Below are 18,965 nucleotides of genomic sequence, written 5' to 3'. Positions count from 1 at the left end.
AATCAAAACAAAGAGATCAGCATCCCTGAGGTGAAATCTTCTGGGAGTGTTTTTTGAGAAGAGAGATGTGCTCCAGAGGCAGCCATGGACTTGGTAATGTGGAAGTCTCCCAGATGCTCCTGGTTTTGAAGGTCATGGAGAACAGCTGATGTTTTGCACTGAGGCAGGAAAAGGCCTTTGGTGAAGGTGCAGCCTCAGTGGCAGTTGAAGGACCAGGACTGAAGGGTTCAGGCAAGGAAGCTGGTGGTGTGGCACCGGACAGAGGCTATTGGTCAAAGTGCAGCCCAGCTTCACAAGGGACCGTTTTGGAGAAGCAGTACTACTGGGATAGCTACCGAGAACAGCAGCAGCAAAAGAGAAAGAGCAAGGTGGACCCTAGGAGACAGGCTGTATGCTGCAGAAGGTGGAGCAGAGAAGTGCCCCTTTGGAGGGGTCCAGAAGATGGTGAGTGGATCCCACTCATTGGACCGTTAGAATTTGGTTTGCTTTGATTGTGACTGTCTATGTCCTGATTTTTCCTCTTGAAGAAAGTAGTTTACAAGACCCCACAGTTGAGTTTGAATTTTAATAGATTGGCTATTTTAAAGGGGCTGAAATTTTAATGTGTTTGAATTTGTAAAGACCAAACATGGGACTTTTAAAGTCTTTTATGTTTTTAATGTGAGATCTTGGGGATGAGCAAGAAAGGAAAGTCGTGGGGCTGGAGAGATGGCTCAGTGGTTAAGAGCACTGACTGCTCTTCCAGAGGTCCTGAGTTCAAATCCCAGCAACCACATGGTGGCTCATAACCATCTGTAATGGGATCCGATGCCCTCTTCTGGTGTGTCTGAAGACAGCTTCGGATGGTGTACTTATACATAATAAACAAATAAATCTTAAAAAAAAAAAAAAAAAAAAAGGAAAGTCGTGGTTTAACAGTGACGTTTATGTGTCAGGCTGACAAGGGGTCAGTTGTCCTGGCTGGTTTGTGTGTCAACTTGGCATTAGCCAGAGTCATCAGAGAGGAAGGAGCCTCGGTTGAGGAAATGCCTCATGAGACCCAGCTGTAAGGCATTTTCTCAATTAGTGATCAATTCGGGAGGGCCACGGTAGGTAGTGCCACCCTAGGCTGGTAGTCCTGGGTTCTATTTAAGCCAGCCTTGTAAAGCAAGCCAGTAAGCAGCACCCCTCTGCATCAGCTCCTCCTCCAGGTTCCCGCCCAGTTTGAGTTCCTCTCCTGACTTCCTTCAGTGGACAGCAATATGGACATGGAAGCCATAAAGACCTTTTGGTTACGGTGCTTCGTCACAGCAAAGGAAACCTTAACTAAATACCTTCTTTCGCCTTCTCATGAACTCCAGCAAGAAGCGAAGAAGCCAGTTGTTTATAGACCATGACTGGACTGGACTGGACTGGACAAGAGAACCCTCAGCATTCTGCTTGAGGGAAGGTTCCAGAACTTCAAACCCAACTTGAGGAAGCAGTTCGAAGTATAGCCTGAGCTAAAATAGGAACCAGGCCAGGGCAAGTGTGAATGGAACCTGTGCCCTTCTACCATTCCTAAACTCAGAGTTCTAGAGTGCCCAAGCCCATCTGGATCTGTCCACGTGACACCTCTCCAACCCCAGGGAGGCTCTGAACACAGAATCCAATTGGCTGCAAAGATTCAACCATTTAATAACAAAAGCTTCCCACCCTTACTCCTCGACAGCATCCTGAGCACAGGAAGGGCACAGCTATGTAGGAGGCTGTAGAAAGCTAAGGAAAATGAGGATGTCAGATGGATTCCTGGGTTAAGACTGGGTCGGGCACAGTCCCCTTTGGCCAGACAATGGCATGAACCACACAGGAGGCTGGGGCTGGCCACACACCACCAAAAGCATGACAGTGCTGGCTGATGTGTCTGTGTTTCACTAGCTGCTTCTGCCAAGTCCAAATTTCAGTGAGGGACGACTGGAGCTCACACAGGTCTTGTCCTCTTGGCCTTTTTCTCAGACCTCACAGCGTCGTCATGGGCTTTCCTCTTCTCTGCAAGCTTGTTGGCCTGTGAGAAGGAAGGAGGAACTCAGACTGGGGTGAGGGAGGAAGTGGGCGAGCGGACAGGGATCTCCTCCCTTTCTGGGGCTATCGTTACTAGCAGAGCCTCTACTCTAGAAAAGCTACCAAAGACCTCAACTTGAACCTCAGGGTAAAAGGACAGAGCTCCTACCACTGCCTAGACAGCTCGTTATTTCATGGTCCGTAAATCTCCAGCCTGGAGACTCTAGGCCTACTCTTCCATCAGCTTCTCTGAGGGAAAGACAAATTCCACCGAGCCTTTATTGGAAGATGGCACAAGAGGGAACAAGACTCCTTCCTGGGCTACAAGTAATGCTCCTAAGAACCAGTGAGAGGTTGGCGGGTCTGCTCTGGGTGGTCCAGAAGGTGGTCACACTCAGTGTCTCAGGAGGACTGAGACACAGTTATGTTATTTAGGTAAGGCTGCAGCCACCTCTGGAGGCCTCAGTGCACAGCCGCTTTGTTTGGTTTTCCACCAGAGCTGCATCCTCAAGACAGCCGTGCTGCTTAGTGGTGGGGACTGTCCAGTGTGAGGCCTTGGTTTCTACTCCCAGCTACAAAAAACCAATCAACAAAAAATCTAAAGGAAGAGGCCCGGATCAGATGAGCCCGAGTCTGTCCAGAAGACAGCCGGCAGTCCAGAGCTCTCCTGGGCAGCTCGGTGGAGGCCTCGTCCCAGGGTAGGAACCTACCTCTCGGATTTTGCGCCGCTTGCCAAACATGATCTTTTGATAAAGGTACTTCTCTCGCTTCTTCATCATCATGATGGCCAGGCGCTTGGCCTCACTTTCTTCCTCCTGGGCCAGCCGCTGCCTGTCTTCCAGCTTCACAGTGCCGGCCATAACCTGGGGCTTCTGGGGAACAATGCAGCTGCATGTGAACTTGGTCTCCTGGACTAGCCAGGCTGCTTCCCAGGCATGGCTCTGTCTAGTGCTTTCCTACCTTCCCTCCCAGCCTCTGCTGCTCCAAGGCTGACAGGTGCGCCTCCTCCTCCTCTTCTGACTCAGCTTCCACAACTTCCTCCTCATTTTCCACTGCAACATCACCGTCACCTTCGATGTCATCGTCTTCATCATCCTCGTCTTCCTCTTCCTCTTCCAAGTTTCCTGCAGACAGCAGGTGACTTGTGAAAGGCCTACACGTTTGCTCTTCCCGAGCACCAACCTGCTCTGCTGCCTAAATGCACTCCAAATGCAGCTCAAGGGTGCCCCGCCCACGGCCCCAACAGCTCCCAAAGCCCCAGCTGAGCTGCCTCCAAGGAAAACTCCGAAGCCCTTTCTTGAACACTCTTGACACCTGTGCAAAACTGACACCTCTATGCTACACTGTTCTACTAACTGCTCCCTGCAGTTGACTCCAAGTGTTGACACCAAACTAGTACTGCAAATGCTTGAAAGGCCGAGAGCTTTCTACTCCAGCTGTCTTGGGGTCTGACAACTCTGAAGCCAAAGGAAATGGCCACCCAGAGGAGCCTGTCAATACAAGTGCCCATCCCTGGGCAGCTCACCTGGGTCTTCTCCCCGCTGCAAAGCCAGGAGCTTCAGCTTCTCAGGGGGAATGTAATCTCCTTCCTTCTCAGACACGAAGGGTGAAAGGTGTGGGGGCAGCTGCACCCCAGGGAAGTACTCTGCCACAGGGAGGAGGAGTCGGGCATTCACACAGTCAAACACCCACTGGGGCTGTACGTAGTACCTGGTGCAGAACAGCCAAAGAAATGTTGCAAGGGAATAATCAGAGGTACCACTGGATCACCAAGGCCTAGGACACACATCCTCCCACAGGTCACATGAGGGCCTTAAATATCTACCTGCCAATGATGGGGGTTTGCTGCCCCGGCCGATCAACAATCTGGTGGGTGATGCCAGAGTCTGTGCTGTCATAGGTGGCTCCAATGCACAAAGACTTGTCCCAGGATACATCCCCACCAAAACTCCTACAGGCACAGGGGAAACCATAAGCCTTTTAGGCACCAGATACCTGCCTTGGAAACTGTTTTCTCTGGATCTACTACCTACAAACCCACTCTTCTAGGAAGTGCCTATGCCTGCCCCAGAGCTGTCTGTCTGGGATCACAGCTACACTCCTGGTTCAGGACGGACCTTGGCTAGTGACAGAGCAGCAGTTCTCCCTTCAGCTGAGTGCTCTGAAGGTGCCTGCCTGAGGTCTGGCCATCACTCTGTACATAACTGCTGAGTGACAAGTGGAGACAGCCTCATGATGTTACCAAGGCCTCCAGGCTAGCATAGAAGGTGGAGACTGGGCTGGCTGAGGCCTCCCCACCTGATGATGAAGGCCAACGCTTCACGGGGCACCTCTCGGTTCAGGAAGAACTTCAGGCCTTCAAAGAGCTTCTTGTGTTTTTCCTGAGCCTCCAGCTCTTTCCTTCGATCTTCCTCCTGTGCTGTCACTTCCTGCAGAGAAGGGGCCAAGCCTCATACCACCAGAAGACAGATTGGCCCCATCCCCCATCCGGTCCCACCCTGTGCACTCCTGGAGGGCAACACAGTGCTCACTCACCCCGTCAGTGGGAAACTCATCAGCCTCAGCCTCCTCTACAGCAGGCACCACCACTCGGGCCAGGCTGGCACTGAGGGCAGCCAGTTTCTGTAGGTAGAGAGCAGAATCGCAAGGTGGCCTGCTTGCAGGCAGGGAACCTCATCTGGGGGTGGGGTAGGGTGGGGAAAAAAACCAGCCCCAGGTCACATTTGGGTCTGGGCTCTAAGGGTAAGTCTTAAGACCACCGCCTAGCAGAACACCTAACTCTCTATGGTACAAAGACTGTGTGGATGATTTAGGCCAACGCCTCCTGAAGGCCCTCTTACCTCCATAGAGCTCTCGGAGTCCAATGCATATGTGTCCTCGCTGACCTTCATCTCTGCTTGGGCTTGACTTTCAATCTGGGGAGAGGGAAGCGGACACCTATAGCCCCTTGCTTCAGCGTGGGGACAAAAGGGCTAGATCCAAGCTAGGTGAGAAGGTGCTGGGCTCTACCTTGGGTGGGTAGTGAAGGTTGAGTGACTGGTAGAGGCGGAAGTTGACGAAGCCCAGGAGAGTGGTGTAGAACTCAGTGAAGGTGGCCATGACTCTGTAGTCCACATCTGTTGGATGCTGGAGGTATGAGACAGGCATATCAGCACTGTTAGCACAGGGGGCAGGTAGGTGTTATGCCTACAAACCCACAGACACCTTAAGCACAAGTAAGGCTCTGGACAGAGGCCTCAAAGGCTATGGGTACATGGGAGGCCAGTTCCAGGTTCCCCATGTGATACAGGGGCCTAGGATAGAGGCAAGGGGATCTGGTCTCCAGTGCTCCCCTGCAGCCTCTCCTTCCTCCTCCTGGTCCTCCCACTTCTCTCTCAATTGTCAGTGGGACATAGGGCATATGCCTTCCTCCCCACCCATCCCAGAATATGTTCAAGACCTGCTTCAGGGCTGCTCTGAGCACTAGGAGAGCAACCTTCCCAGACCCCAGCAAGGCCTGTGTGTGGCACATGGTCCACAGCCCAGAAGAGGTGACAGGCATCTACTGACTAAGGTGCCATCGAAAGCCAGGTATGACTAGTTGTAGCAGGATTTAGTCCCTCTATACCCTGGAGAGTCTGTGATGAAGCTCACAATTTAGCATTTCCATCTCTAACCCAGCCTAAGACTAGGCTGAAGCAGAGGTAGACAGCTCATCTACAAACTGGACCAAAGTGTCTAAATTCTGGAATAGTCTCACCCTTTAAAGTCAGAGAGGCCTACCGAAGAGCCCTCACCAAGCCTTGCTAACCACTGGGGGGCACACAATACTTAGGAAACATTTCTAAGAACTGTCAAAACTGATCATGATCACAAGGTCCCCTCAGCCTGGGGCACCAGAATTTGAGCTAGTTTTCCATCTTGCTACTGGGCAGCAGCCTATGCCCCCAGGGTCTTCTGGCAGGAATTTGAACACAAACATCCTTCCCCATAGTACTGAGCAGGGCAGGTACACCCTGCCCTCCCCACTGCATTACCAAGTCCCGCTGTGTATGTATGCCCAGCACTGGCTGCCCTGAGGGGCTCAGGAGGGTCCTTGTTACAACCACCCTTTGGAGAGGAAGCAGTTGGCAGCAAGCTGGGAGGAAGGAGTCGTGGGCAGCCCATACCCTTCCCCCAGGGCCAGCTGTGTGCAGGCTGGCCCTCACAGGGCCTATTCACCACTCCAAGGACACACAAAGACCAGTCTGAGCATAATGGGGGATCAACATCAGAGAGAAGGAAAGAGAAAGGGCCAAAGAAGTTAGGCAGGAAGGAGGAGGAGCAGAGAACGGAAAGGGGAAGAAGGTTCATGTACCCTTGTTCCCCAAGCCTGCCTTTGGGAAAAGTAAAAAAAGGGACCGCTGAGCTCCAAGGCCACATCTTGTCTTGACAGAAGTGCCACTGCCAGTGAACCAGAGACAGGGCAAGTTCCAGCTCCAGATACCCCCCGGACCCTGGGAGCACAGAACCTCAGTTTACTCTGCAACAACTTTCTCCATACAAGGTACCCGTTCCTGCTAAATGAACAAGCAGAAAAGGACACCAAGTACCTCTCAGTCAGATAATTCTGGGGACAGACCTAGCTAAGAGTAATCCTCAGGGAAGAGGACTGGGAGCTAATAAGGCTTCTACAGAAAGAAAACACCAGAAATCTTAGCACAGCCCTAAGAGCCCCAAGGATTTAAAGCGAAGCTATTAAGAGGCAAGCCATGTGCTAAGTAAGTGCCTCTCCTGTGCTCCCTTCCCTGGAATCACCCTGTGCTCCAGGCTGTAGGGGAGGATGGGGCAGGAGACAGGAGTAAAGCACTTCTGTTGTGGCATGTCATGGCAGACCGGGAATAGGGACCCAGTGGGGCTGAGGAGGGCTGGGCCCTGCCTCTTGATCCAGATGGTCACTGTACAAAACATTGGGCATCTGTGGCCTCCCAAGCTGCCCTCTCTGCCATTCAACCATAAAGGCGGTTACAATGCAGAGCCAGGACCTTTCAAGACTTCTTTTCCCTGAAGTCCTCATGGCAAGGTTGAGAAGATGGTAGCACATTAACTGAGGCAGAAAGGGGAAGGAACATATCCAAGACCATCTAGCACAGCAGTTCTCAACGTGCGGGTCACCAAAGACCACCTTCATGTCAGGTATTTTACATTTGTAACAGTAAATTTACAGTTATGAAGTGGCAACAAAAATCATTTTATAGATGGGGGTCACCACAACATGAGGAACTGTATTAAGAGACGCAGCCAGAGGAAGGCTGGGAAGCACTGCTCTAGCAGAGGTGTGGGGTGGGACAAGCTTAATTAGGTTTAGCCTGTGGGTCTGTGTTCACATCACACTAGAACTGTGGCTGACCAGGGCTACTGCCTGACTGGACTGAGGAGCACATTCCCTACTCTGCCCTCACCCCACGCCCATCCCGCACGGCAGCCAATAAGCAGGAACCCAGCAAAGGCTGGACTCCAGAAAGCACCCCACTAAAAACCTTCTCAGGAAACAGCACACTTACATCATGGGAGAAAGCGTAGGGTGCAATCCACACGATGGGCTGACCCAGCACCTCAGCCTGATAGTAGATGCCTTTGATGGACAGGAAGACCTTGCGCAGGGCTCGGGCAGCAATGACGTAGTGCATGAACTCCACGGTGAGGCGGCGGCACAGCTGGATGGTCTGCACGTGGCACTTGCCCGTCCGAGGGAAGGTGGAGAAGAGGAAGCACATGGACAGGGCATCATCGAGGTCACGCAACGCATCGATAAATGTGGGGTACCTGCGGGGTGGTGAGGGCAGCGCTCATAAACCCTTTCTGTTGGGTTCCAAGGCTCTCTGGCCACTTTGCCTCAACCCAGAGGCCGACTCCCAAGCTAGGCACTGCCATAGCTACTTCCTGACATGGTGACATGATGACAGCAACAAGTCTCCCGGCTGGCCACGCACCTGCAAGCAATCCTGTAGCTACTGATAACCTAGCAGGTTCCAGTGAACTCACATGACCCCAGACACAGTGCTGGAGCCTCAGCCACTTGTTACCCTCTGTGACTGAGAGGACACCAAGTCGGTGGCTCTTTGACTCTGTCTGAAGCTAGAATCTTCAAAGGCTCACAATAAAAACAGAAAAATAGGAAGCTGGCCTCGTAGGCCAGGAAAAGTGGGCTTCCTGCCCCAGCAGCACCTGCACCCAGGCTTGGCTAGTCACTTGAGTGGGTCTTGTTTTGCTGTCTTTCACCCCCCAGACCCAGGTAACTGACAGAACCAGCTCTAACTGGGACCATGTCCATTTATTCTCAGGAACGCCATGGTAAATGAAGAAGCAGACAAAAGTGTCACTCTGGCAAGAGTGCTGGGATTAAAGGTTTGAACAATTTTTTGAGACAGGGTCTTACCTGTCGCAAAAAGTGTCAGGGTTGGGGATTTAGCTCAGTGGTAGAGCGCTTTGCCTAGCAAGCGCAATGCCCTGGGTTCGGTCCTCAGCTCAAGGGAAAAAAAAAGACAAAATAAAAAAATCAAAAAGGGTCAAAGCACCACTGCTTTGATGGTTTCCAAAAAAAGGGACAGAAGTGTGGGACACAGAAGTCATGGTACCTGCACTGAGCCATGAGCCTAACTTGTCACTAAGCCTCATCTAGCTCCAGCCTTACCTAGAAAATGGCACTGCGAACAGAACTGCTGACTTAAGATAGGGTGTCTTTAAGCAGATATGGTGGTACATAGCTGTGGTCCTGGCACTTGGGAGACTGAGGCAGGAGTACCGAGTTCTAGGCTTAGTTCAGGCTACAGAGGGAACTTTCTCAAAAACCAAGCCACCAATCCACACACTTCTTGTGGCTCTAAACACACACTGAGTAAAGATGAATACTGAGGTGGCCCAGGCCCCGTCCCTATTTCCCTCCTCACACTAGGCATCCCTAAGATGCTAGCATCTAAAACACATTCTAGAAGCTTCGCTTGAAGAAAAGGGTCTACTTTTAATCCCAGCATTTGGGAGGCAAGGGACAGGCAGATTTTTGAGGCCAGTCTGGTCTACAGAGCAAGTTCCAGGACAGCCAGAGCTACATAGAGAAACCCTGTCTTAAACAACAAAGATAAAGGGCTCTGAAGGGCACAGACAGCACTGCTAAGCACAACTGAGAGGGCTGCCCCATGTTCAAAACCAGGCGGAGATGAAGGGAGGCTTAGCAGGGACCTGGCAGGTGATAGGTCAGCTTCCTAGGTTCCTGAGGCAGAGGCAGCATCGTCCCTCAGCCTCCTTGGTGCCTCAAAGTTTCCTACCTCCCTACTTTGTAGACAAAGCTAACACCCCAGGCCCTTTGTAAGACAAGCACTCGCTTCTTCTGGACACCTGGTTTCCCCTATACTTTGGATCTGGTCCAGGAGACCAGAGACTATTTGCTTTGTGAACGAACCCAGGTATTTGCTCCCCTACCCCCTATCTCTTCCAAGGCCATGTCATAGGCAGGACAGGAGCTACCAAACTAGGAGTTCCTGTCCTCTGGTCATTCAGTTTCTGATACCAACTGTTATCTCCCAGGCCAAGGCCCTCCATACCCCAGAAAGGAAGCTATGCCCCTTCATCTGGAATTGAAGTGTGCCTAGGCCATCACTTCACAGAACAGAGGTAACAGCCTAGGAGTTCTATACTTGACTAGTTCCAGGCCAAAGTGTTGTGGGAACTATTATGAACACTGAAGAATACTTGGCCCCAATGCAGGCTTCTATAGACACCAAACACATTCCATCTACACTATAGGAACTACAAGGGTCTTCAGGCATTTGCCCATTTCTCCAGAACAGGAAAAGTCACTGATAAGCTAGTGACAGGGAAGGGTCTTTGGAAGACTGAGAAAGAAACAGTTAAGACCAGAACTCTCTTACCATGATTTCTAAGTCTGTAGTGTGGGAACTCATGGCTCTGGCTCTCCCACCATGGGTCCTTTGAAGGTGCTGCTGTCTCTGCTCATGCAGTATGTCCCTGGCTGCCCCTAACAGGTTATTTTCCAGATGTCTCTCTAGGTATGCAATCCATGTAATCCGTGCCACACACCTAAGTCCTCTCCTTGCTGCCTCACAGCCCTTACTGTACCCAATGCTACTTATAATCATGACTGATTTATAGCTTGGATTCTGGTCTGACTCCTCTAAGAGGACATGCACTGTCAGTCGAGTGTTGGTTCTGAACCCATTTCATCCCAGCACCAGGGCAACACTCGAGAAGCAACTGCAGCATTCTGAGGAGCAGGACTCACCGCTCCTTGACAATGTGGTCCAGTTTGTAGCTGGGTTTATTGTCCTTGAGGCGTTCTACAGCATTCCACTCGCTCTTCCCATAGGCTTTGCGGAGCTTCCGGACAAACACCTGGAAGAAGGGACCAAGGAGGCTACGACAAGGGCCTCTGAGCAGCTCCAGCATGGAGACCCATGGGGCAGGGATCTTCTCAATGCTTTCTGAAACTGGTCATAGCTGTTTGCCTGTGCCAACAGGGCCCTCAGCCCAAGAGTTGCCAAACAGCCAATTCCATGGAGCTCTAGACCCATGACAATGACTAGAGGTGGCCCAGGTCCTGTCTTTTGATGCATGGATGTGTTGACACCAAGTTTTTCTGGGATAAGAAGGCTTATCAGCTGTTTCCACTGAGGCAGATCATGACTAGAAGAGCTAGTTTTTAATTGCAAACTCCTATGGGCATCACCCAAAAACTAGTTGTTCACCTCCATGGACAAGAAGCTACTCAGGAAAAAAAAACAAAAACCTTAAACTATAAGGCCACATCTTCCAAACCAACAGATGATTTTTCCCTCCCAAGAATTGTTCAGGGGCTGGGGATTTAGCTCAGTGGTAGAGCGCTTACCTAGGAAGCGCAAGGCCCTGGGTTCGGTCCCCAGCTCCGAAAAAAAGAACCAAAAAAAAAAAGAATTGTTCAAATGAGCCCCAGCGTTCTCAGAAGCCCAAACGGTATGTGGGATTATAAATAAATAGCAGGTCCTGGACACATTTCCCACTGCTTGCCCACTTTCGGCACTGTTTGATGTAGCTGGAAAAGCCAGCCACAGCTGCTGCCCAGACTCCTGATGGCCGCCAGGTGGCTCTACTCCTTGAAGAACCCCATTTGCAGTCAGAGGAACCAGAAACAGCATTTAATTTCCATTAGTCTACATGCCACTCTACACGTGGTGGAAACAGGTTTCTGCTGTCCCTGTGGCATTTGAGTGTCTATACTTATGTATGGAACTGAAGCCTAGGTGTCTTGGAAGCAATCTGACAAAGAGCAAGAATAAGGGGCTGAGGAACGCAGAAGGCACCAAAAGCCCCTGAAATGGTATCATTTTTGCCTTATGGGCAAAAAACAATAGTAATCATCTTTTTTTGAAGGGGCAGAGATAATTAACAATTATACATAGGTCCTGTGCAATCTTACTGAACCCTGGAAACATCCCTCTAGGGTAGAATGACAACCCGCCCCCCCCCCCCCCCGTAGGACTGACCCTCAGTGTGGATCAGCAACCTGTCCAAGGTCAGTGACTCACAAAGCTGCACACCCAGAACCCAGGCCTCACCTTGTACTCTCGGAACTTGTTGACGATGGGTTCATGGAGGAGGAATTTAATATCTTTGATAAGGTAAAATGTTCGGGCTGCTGTGGAACCCTTGTTAACTTTCTTCTTATGCTTGGGTTCATGAGGATAAATACCTTTCAGGATGCACAGCCGCCTGAAAGATAAGCCATCTATTAAATCAGCAAAGGGGCAAAGCCACAGCTGGGCCTAGAAATCAAGAGCGACCCAGAAGCATGGGATTCTGTGCATAGAGATCTTTCAGGTGGGTCTGTCTGATGATCACAAGTCCCTAAACAGAGTGCAAGCAGGCAGGACATCAACAAAGCAATCAGCAGACGCCATAAGAGAAATCAACATTTCAGACATATGAAAGGTAAGGACAGAGCATTTAAACAGGCCAGCCAGCCATGACTTATTCTCCTGGCGCTCCGAGGGCTCTAAGTTTAAGGCCTGTCTGGACTGTGGGAGTTTGTTCTTCATAACAAACAACAACACAACAGGCTTGGGAATATAGCTCAGTGGCAGAGTGTTTGAGGAGCATTATGTGAGGCCCTTGACTCAATGCCCACTCTGCAAAAAACAAACAAAACCCCATGCAAACAAGAAATTTCTCTTCAATACAACAAAAATCTATAACCAAAACATGCACGCATACAAGCGCGCATACACGTGCGCATACAAGCGCACACGCCCAGAGGGAGGATGCAGAGGTCAGGATTCAGCTGGCTGCAGACATCTAGAATTGACTCTACAGGACAGAGTCCAGGATTCAGGTCTTCTGTCAAAAGGGTGCTAAAAGCCCACCCTGTTCTCTGGTTTCCCCTCAGACCACACATGGCAAAGCACAGCTCACTAGAGGAGCAGTGAGGAAGAGGAGGAATATTAGAGCTCAGTGAGGCCCAGAGGCGGCTAGGCTTTCACTGAACATTCATTATCCAGGCTCCCAATGGACCCTATTTTGTCCCTCTCCAACCTCACCTGAAATCAGGCAGGCTCAGCTGCAGCTTCTTCCGAGCTTTGTTTCTCGTGATATAATTGGTGGCAGAGCCTCGTTCATACTTAGGGAGGAAAAAAAAAAACCAATTCTCCATTAGAAATGACTGCAGCGGGTTGGGGATTTAGCTCAGCGGTAGAGCGCTTGCCTAGCAAGCCCAAGGCCCTGGGTTCGGTCCCCAGCTCAGAAAAAAAAAAAAAGGAAAAGAAATGACTGCAGTGAGTAACATCCGACTGTGGGAAAAGTGAATTCTAGAGACAGCTAAGGTTCTGGGTAGGTGGCAGAGATATTTCCGGGATGGGGATTGCTGTAGGGAGTGAGATGACCTGACGAGGAGCTTGGCACTGTCCTTGTAGCTGCCAGCATAGAGGAGTGTATCCACACCATGCTTCAGTGTGAAGTGCTTAGCACCAGTCTACATCCTGTCTGGTATAGCTAGTGATCCCATGATTCATTTCACTCGGTCCCCACAAGCTGTGGGATACGTGCGAATACCCATTTCACAGCAAGGAATGAACTCAGTACAACAGTTCACTCAAGTCACACAGCTTAAAAGCTGGGTTGGAGGCACAGACTGCTCTTCCAGAGGACCTGGGTTCAAATCCCAGCACCCACATAGCAGCTCACAATTGTTTTTAACTCCAAGATCTGACACACTCGCACAGACACACATGGCAAAACACCAACGCACATTAAAAAAAAAAAAAAAAAGCTAGGGCTGGGCTCCAAACCCAGGCCTGAGTCCAAAGCCTGCGTGTCTAACTAATCCTGTATTTTATTGGTCCTTTATAATTCCCTCATCACCACTAGACTTTTTATACCCCACAAGTAACCATTCACACTTTCCTCCCCACAGCCCCATGAAATGTTAGTACTACAGATTTACTGAACATCTGCGTAGAGTATGTTCCTTTGAGATTAAACTGCAAGGCACTGTAAAATCTAGGATATCTCCTGGCCACTTCCCCTTCCCTCAGGGGTACTATCACCACTCTAATTTAAAATGTTTGCCCTTAGTTAGACAGAAAAAGAGCATCCTGTCCCAAAGAGCCCGAAACAGTGGCTACCCATGCCCACTCCAGACAAGGTCTTCCCCTGCAGTGAGCTAGTGGGAGCATCTATACCCAGGTCCACTCTGAAGAGTCAAAGCCCCTTAACTACCTATGTAGTGCCCCCACCCTCACAGCCATGAAACACTACTCAACCCCCCTGTAGTTATCTACTGTCTCCTGGGAACAGGCCCATGTATGCCTTAGGGTATCCAAGGATGAGCTTAACAGTTTTCATGACAAATGTTTTCCACTGAGGCAGTGAGATGGCTTAGCAGGTAAGCTCTTGCCACCAGTCCTGATGACCTATGTTTGATCCCAAAACACATATAGAAGGAGAGAATGGACTCCTGCAAACTGTCCTCTGACCTCCACATGTGCCCTGTGGTTCTTGGGGGGTTACACACTCATGAACATGCACACACCAAATGTGAAAAAGAAAAGTATTCCCCACAGCCAGCCACAGTGGTAAACACCTATACTAATACTTAGTATAGTATAGTATTTTCTAATACTTAGGAAATAGAAACAGGAGGACCATGAGTTCCAGACCAGCCTGTGGTATATACAGTGAGACCTAATCTCACCACTAACCCCAAAACTGAAAAACAAAATGTTTTCTACTTTCCTGTGCCACACGTATCTCTTGTTACTGTGCACTGCCATTTTAAACACTAAACCTGGTTTACATGGTGATTTAACCTTTTGGACCAGGGGGATGTGTACTGAATAGCACAACACTTTGCTAAACACCTTACAATGCATAAGACTTTCCCACAACAATAATTCGGCCTAAAATGTCAAAATAGTTGTGAAACCCAGAATGAATAGTGGAACAGCTTGCTGACAGATCTCCACCTGCACCCCCAGGGCAGGTTTCCCTTTTTATTTGGAGGCAAGGTCTCAAAATGTAGGCCTGGCTGTCCTGGAACTTGCAATATTGAACAGGTCAGCCTCAAACTCATAATCTGCCTGCCTCTGCCTGCAGAGTCAGGCTTCCCTTCTTATAGTCTGTAGCTCCCAATGGCTAGCATTTACTGAATGATTAAGAGTGTGTTAGGTTAAAAACAAATTGGGATTCTTTTTCAGGGTCTAGCCTAGTAAATGGATGGAACTAAAAACATCATAGTGAGACCTGGAAAGATACACATCTTACGTTCTCTCTCGTTAGAGGCTGCTGGGCCTACAACTTCAGAGATGAGTACATATCCTGGAGTAACTGCAGAAACCAGGAAAGTAAAAAGGGACCACTGAGTGGTAATGGGGTGGGGGGGATGGACAGAGAGGGGAATACCAGGGAACAAATGACTAGACAGATGTAAATGAGAAACTCGAGGAGAATGAAGATAAATGCCGGAGTGAGGAGGGTGAAATAACAGTAAGGATGTCTGAAAACGTCCTATGGGACCATACCATTGTCATCTACAAACAAAACAAACCTAGAATACAGACTAAGCCTGTGTGTGAATACACTCATATCAGTTAAATGGAATTCTCTGATCTGGGCTGACAGTGTTCCCTCCAAGAGTCCAAGACACTACAAGCTACTGCTGTTGCCCTTGTGACTCCCAGAGGAGGAGCTAAATCTCTACAGATAACACCATGCATTTCAGATGCAGGAATCAGAGGCCACTGAGCTGAAACTGACCCACAAGCCGCCTCCCTGAGGCCCAGCTTTCATGGTACTAGGAGGAGGGAGCAACCTACCCAGCTGTGACGTCTGGGAAGCACAGCAGCAGTCAGCACAGCACAATGAAGTAAAGGGTGCAAAAGCGGTGTGAATACCATGGCTGTCACCAATAGTTTTCTACTCGGACTTAAGACCCTCTCAACACAGGAAAACCATGCCTTGCCAACTACCCTGGGCTACCCAGTCCTGAAGGAGAACCTACAACCATCACTTCATAAACCAGCATAATCCCTGACTACGTTCTAAGTATGTGTCCTTAGACCCCAGAGATGTGTAGTCCTTACCTCTCGACAAAGAAACTTCTTTGCAATAGAGACCATTACAGAAAACCACAACCAATCAAAACACAGAGTTGTGAAGCCCAATCCCAATGAATATAACTACAAAACAACTCCTACACCTCAGGCTCAGGGGCACTGTGGAAGAAGGAACTGAAAACCTTTAAATGCCAGATGAAAGTTTGCTGAGATGTGTATCCTAGGAGTGACAGAAGCTGTCTCAGCCACATGGCTGCCTAAACATGAGCTGAACAAGAACAACAGACTTGCTCACGCGGATGGAAGCAAGCCCAAAAGCTGTGAACCCTACACAAAGAACTGCAGGCAACTAAGGAATGCTGTGAGTGGGAGAAATAGTCTTCCCCAGGAAAAAGGATACCAATAAGCTATCCAATACCAAATGGTCAGCCCTGAACACACACACACACACACACACACACACACACACACACACACGTACGTATATAGACTCAGCAGGTATATCTATGCACTTAGGAACATATATGTACATACATATAAGTATGTAAGAACCATTTTAAAAGAGGCCATGAATTTGAAAGAGAGCAAGTCAAAGTATATGGAAAGGTTTGGAGGGAAAGAAAGGGAAAAGGGGATAATGTAATTATAGTCTCAAAAAAAAAAATAATTAAAGGGGCTGGGGAGATGGCTCAGTGGCTAAGAGCACTGGTTGCACTTCCAGAGGTCGAGAGCTCAATTCCCAGCAACCACACAGTGGCTCACACCCATTTGTAATAAGATTTGATGACCTATTCTGGCCTACAGGTGCACATACAGATACGGCAGTCATACATAAAGATAAATAAAAGACAGTTAAAAACAATTTTAAAAAGTAACTAAAAAGAACAAAACAGATTGGTATCAGAAACTTGTAAGTCATCCTATCCCAAAGTCCCTTCGAGCCTACAGTCTCCTTGCAGAAGCAAGAATAACTCAGATCAAGACCCTTTCTTTAGCTGTCTTCTCCACTCAGAATAAATTCCAAGCCTTACATGGCACAGCCCCCATCCTCACCTAGACAGCCATGTTGGTGTTTTTTCAAAACCCTGCACACTGCCAACCTCTCCTACCTACTGGCCTTGGTTTCCACTGCAGTTTTCTCTGCTAAGCACTTCTGAAGGAGAAAAGAAAACCAGCAAGCTTTCACATTAATTATGATTAATAAGCTTATTTAGTAAGCACCAGGTTGCACAGGAAGATGAAACTCTCTAATCTGAGACAACAGAGCTAAAACGGTACTGACTTCTACTTTTGTTAACCGGCTCATCCTTTCCCCATTTCTGTAGGAAAAAAAGGTATAAACCTGCTTTTCTCCCTTGAGAAGTGACCACTACCAATACCATAAGATAGCAAATTCTATTGCTAAAGATAAAACTATCTTAACCAGAAACCTGGAAATTTCAGCTTCTGTAAAACATGTAAGGAGAAAAAGACCACACTAAGAAATACGATTGTGACAATGCCTAACCCCATATAAACCACGAAACACTTCTGTTGGAGCCTGGGCCTCTTTAAGTTACAGCTGCACACTGTTATAAGTCTCTCCTTTATCTGAGTGCCGAGAATTCTCTTTGGGGAAGGTTGAGGCCCATACCCCAACACTTCCATGCCCCTGACCCATCTAAAGGGTTCTGCTTGTTCAGATTTCCACTAAAATGCTACGTCAGAAGAGGACCTCCAACACAACACTAATCGAATTGTCTGTTGCTACTCTTCACTTTACTGCTCCTTCCTAGCTTACTCTAGAGCGCACTTAAGAATCTTTAGCCACGCGCAAGGCCCTGGGTTCGGTCCCCAGCTCCGAAAAAAAGAAAAGAAAAGAAAAGAAAAAAAGAATCTTTAGCCACTTTATCTGGTTACTTTTGTCCAACGGGAAAGGTTGACACCGGGAAAGCGGGGCCACATCTGATTGTTTACTTCTCAATCCCCAGTACCTAGGACTGGGCCTGGCTCAACAGAGAAAATTTCTAAGACGTAATGATGTATTCTACGTCCCGTTGATCACTCTCTAATTGTTGTTTGGCAGCTCAGTCAGTCTTCACAACTCCTTCCACAGAAAGCCCGTCAGAGTTCTCCGGCTTCCAGGGGCTTGCGTGCAGCAGCTTTACTCCTGCGGCCGTCTCACGACCTCTCGGTTCCCACAGGCTAGGGAAAGTGACAAGTCCAAGCACCCACCACCCCTGTAACCCACTTACCTTCTTCTTTTCCAGACCTCCCATAGCTCCACGTTGAGAAAGTCCTGAAAGCGGAGCGGAAAGGCAGAGCTACTTCCTACCGCACGTGCCCCGCTTAGGGCCCTGAAGGACCCCACGCCGCCAACTCAGGGCTGTCCGAAAATATGCCTGTGCATGTCCAGAGAACGTTGTGCTTTTTGTGACCTCATTATTTACGACCAAAGTCTCTAAAGCTCAGAAATTGTGGTAGTTCTTTCAGTCCTTTTCCTAGTTGCCAAAATCTATATAGACAAGCTTTAAACCAACATGGAAACTTAGGCAGTTTTATAACCACCCTAGACAGAGTTGTTTGACCACGCGAGCCCCAGTGCATTTCGGGATACAGCAGGACTGAAAGCTGGGAGACAGCCCCACGCCTTCTGGGATGCTGAGGGCTCTGTAGTCTGGTCTGAACTCAGAGATCCGACTGCCTCTGCCTCCAGAGTGCGGGAATTAAAGGTGCAGATCACCACGCCTGGCTGATGTTTTCTTTAAAAACAAAACCAAACACCCCCCCCCGGAAATGTTCACTAAATCTAAAGCTACTAGCTTTTGTAATGCTAGACTGACTGGCCAGTGAATTTAAGGGTTGAATTGTCATGGCAACGGTTGCTAGGCGTTGTAAACCCAGCTGGCCAGGTTTTTGTCTTGTTGGCCTTAGGCTCAGGGGCACCTAGTTTGTTTGCTCATGTTAGAATAAAACAGAGCAAAAGGCTACCTTTTACCTCACACGGATAGAAAGGCCTAAGGAACCACTTAAATTTGGGGAATGAGTTGAGACACAGGAGCGGATCTCTGAGTCTGAGGCTAACCAGATGCATGTTGTGAGTTCCAGGGTAGCGAGGGTATTAAGTGCCACATTGTCTCCCCCCCCCCCCCACCCCAAAAGAAAGAGAGAGAGAGAGAGAGAGAGAGAGAGAGAGAGAGAGAGAGAGAGAGAGAGAGAGAAAGAGAAAGAAAGAAAGAAAGAAAGAAAGAAAGAGAAAACAGAAGGCATAACACCCTGGTGGCGCCTGTAATCACAGCGCACAGCAGTCTGAAGCTGGGAGATCCCAAGTTTCAGGCCAGTCTGGGCTAGAGATAGTGTCTCAAAACAGCGAAACCGAGAAAACAAAACAGAGCTGAGGAGACGACCCAG

At 49.1% G+C, this 18,965-nt stretch overlaps 1 protein-coding gene across 1 annotated transcript; it reads right to left on the bottom strand.

Moving 5' to 3' along the window:
• Positions 1 to 1,631: 1,631 nt before the first annotated feature.
• Pes1 (pescadillo ribosomal biogenesis factor 1) lies at positions 1,632 to 17,847 on the bottom strand. Its single transcript, NM_001044228.1, is given in 14 exon segments — positions 1,632 to 2,023; positions 2,730 to 2,891; positions 2,980 to 3,143; positions 3,545 to 3,729; positions 3,845 to 3,970; positions 4,318 to 4,448; positions 4,555 to 4,641; positions 4,860 to 4,934; positions 5,029 to 5,145; positions 7,542 to 7,803; positions 10,277 to 10,386; positions 11,586 to 11,739; positions 12,564 to 12,643; positions 17,810 to 17,847. Coding segments are annotated over 14 exon segments (1,761 nt in total). The 5' UTR covers positions 17,834 to 17,847; the 3' UTR covers positions 1,632 to 1,939.
• Between the last annotated feature and the right edge of the window lie 1,118 nt (positions 17,848 to 18,965).

Source organism: Rattus norvegicus, chromosome 14 (genome assembly GCF_021556685.1).
Source record: "Rattus norvegicus strain SHRSP/BbbUtx chromosome 14, alternate assembly SHRSP_T2T, whole genome shotgun sequence".
Classification (NCBI taxonomy): Eukaryota; Metazoa; Chordata; class Mammalia; order Rodentia; family Muridae; genus Rattus; species Rattus norvegicus.
Note: the sequence above shows the minus strand (reverse complement) of the source record. Positions and strands in the feature narration are given on the sequence as shown.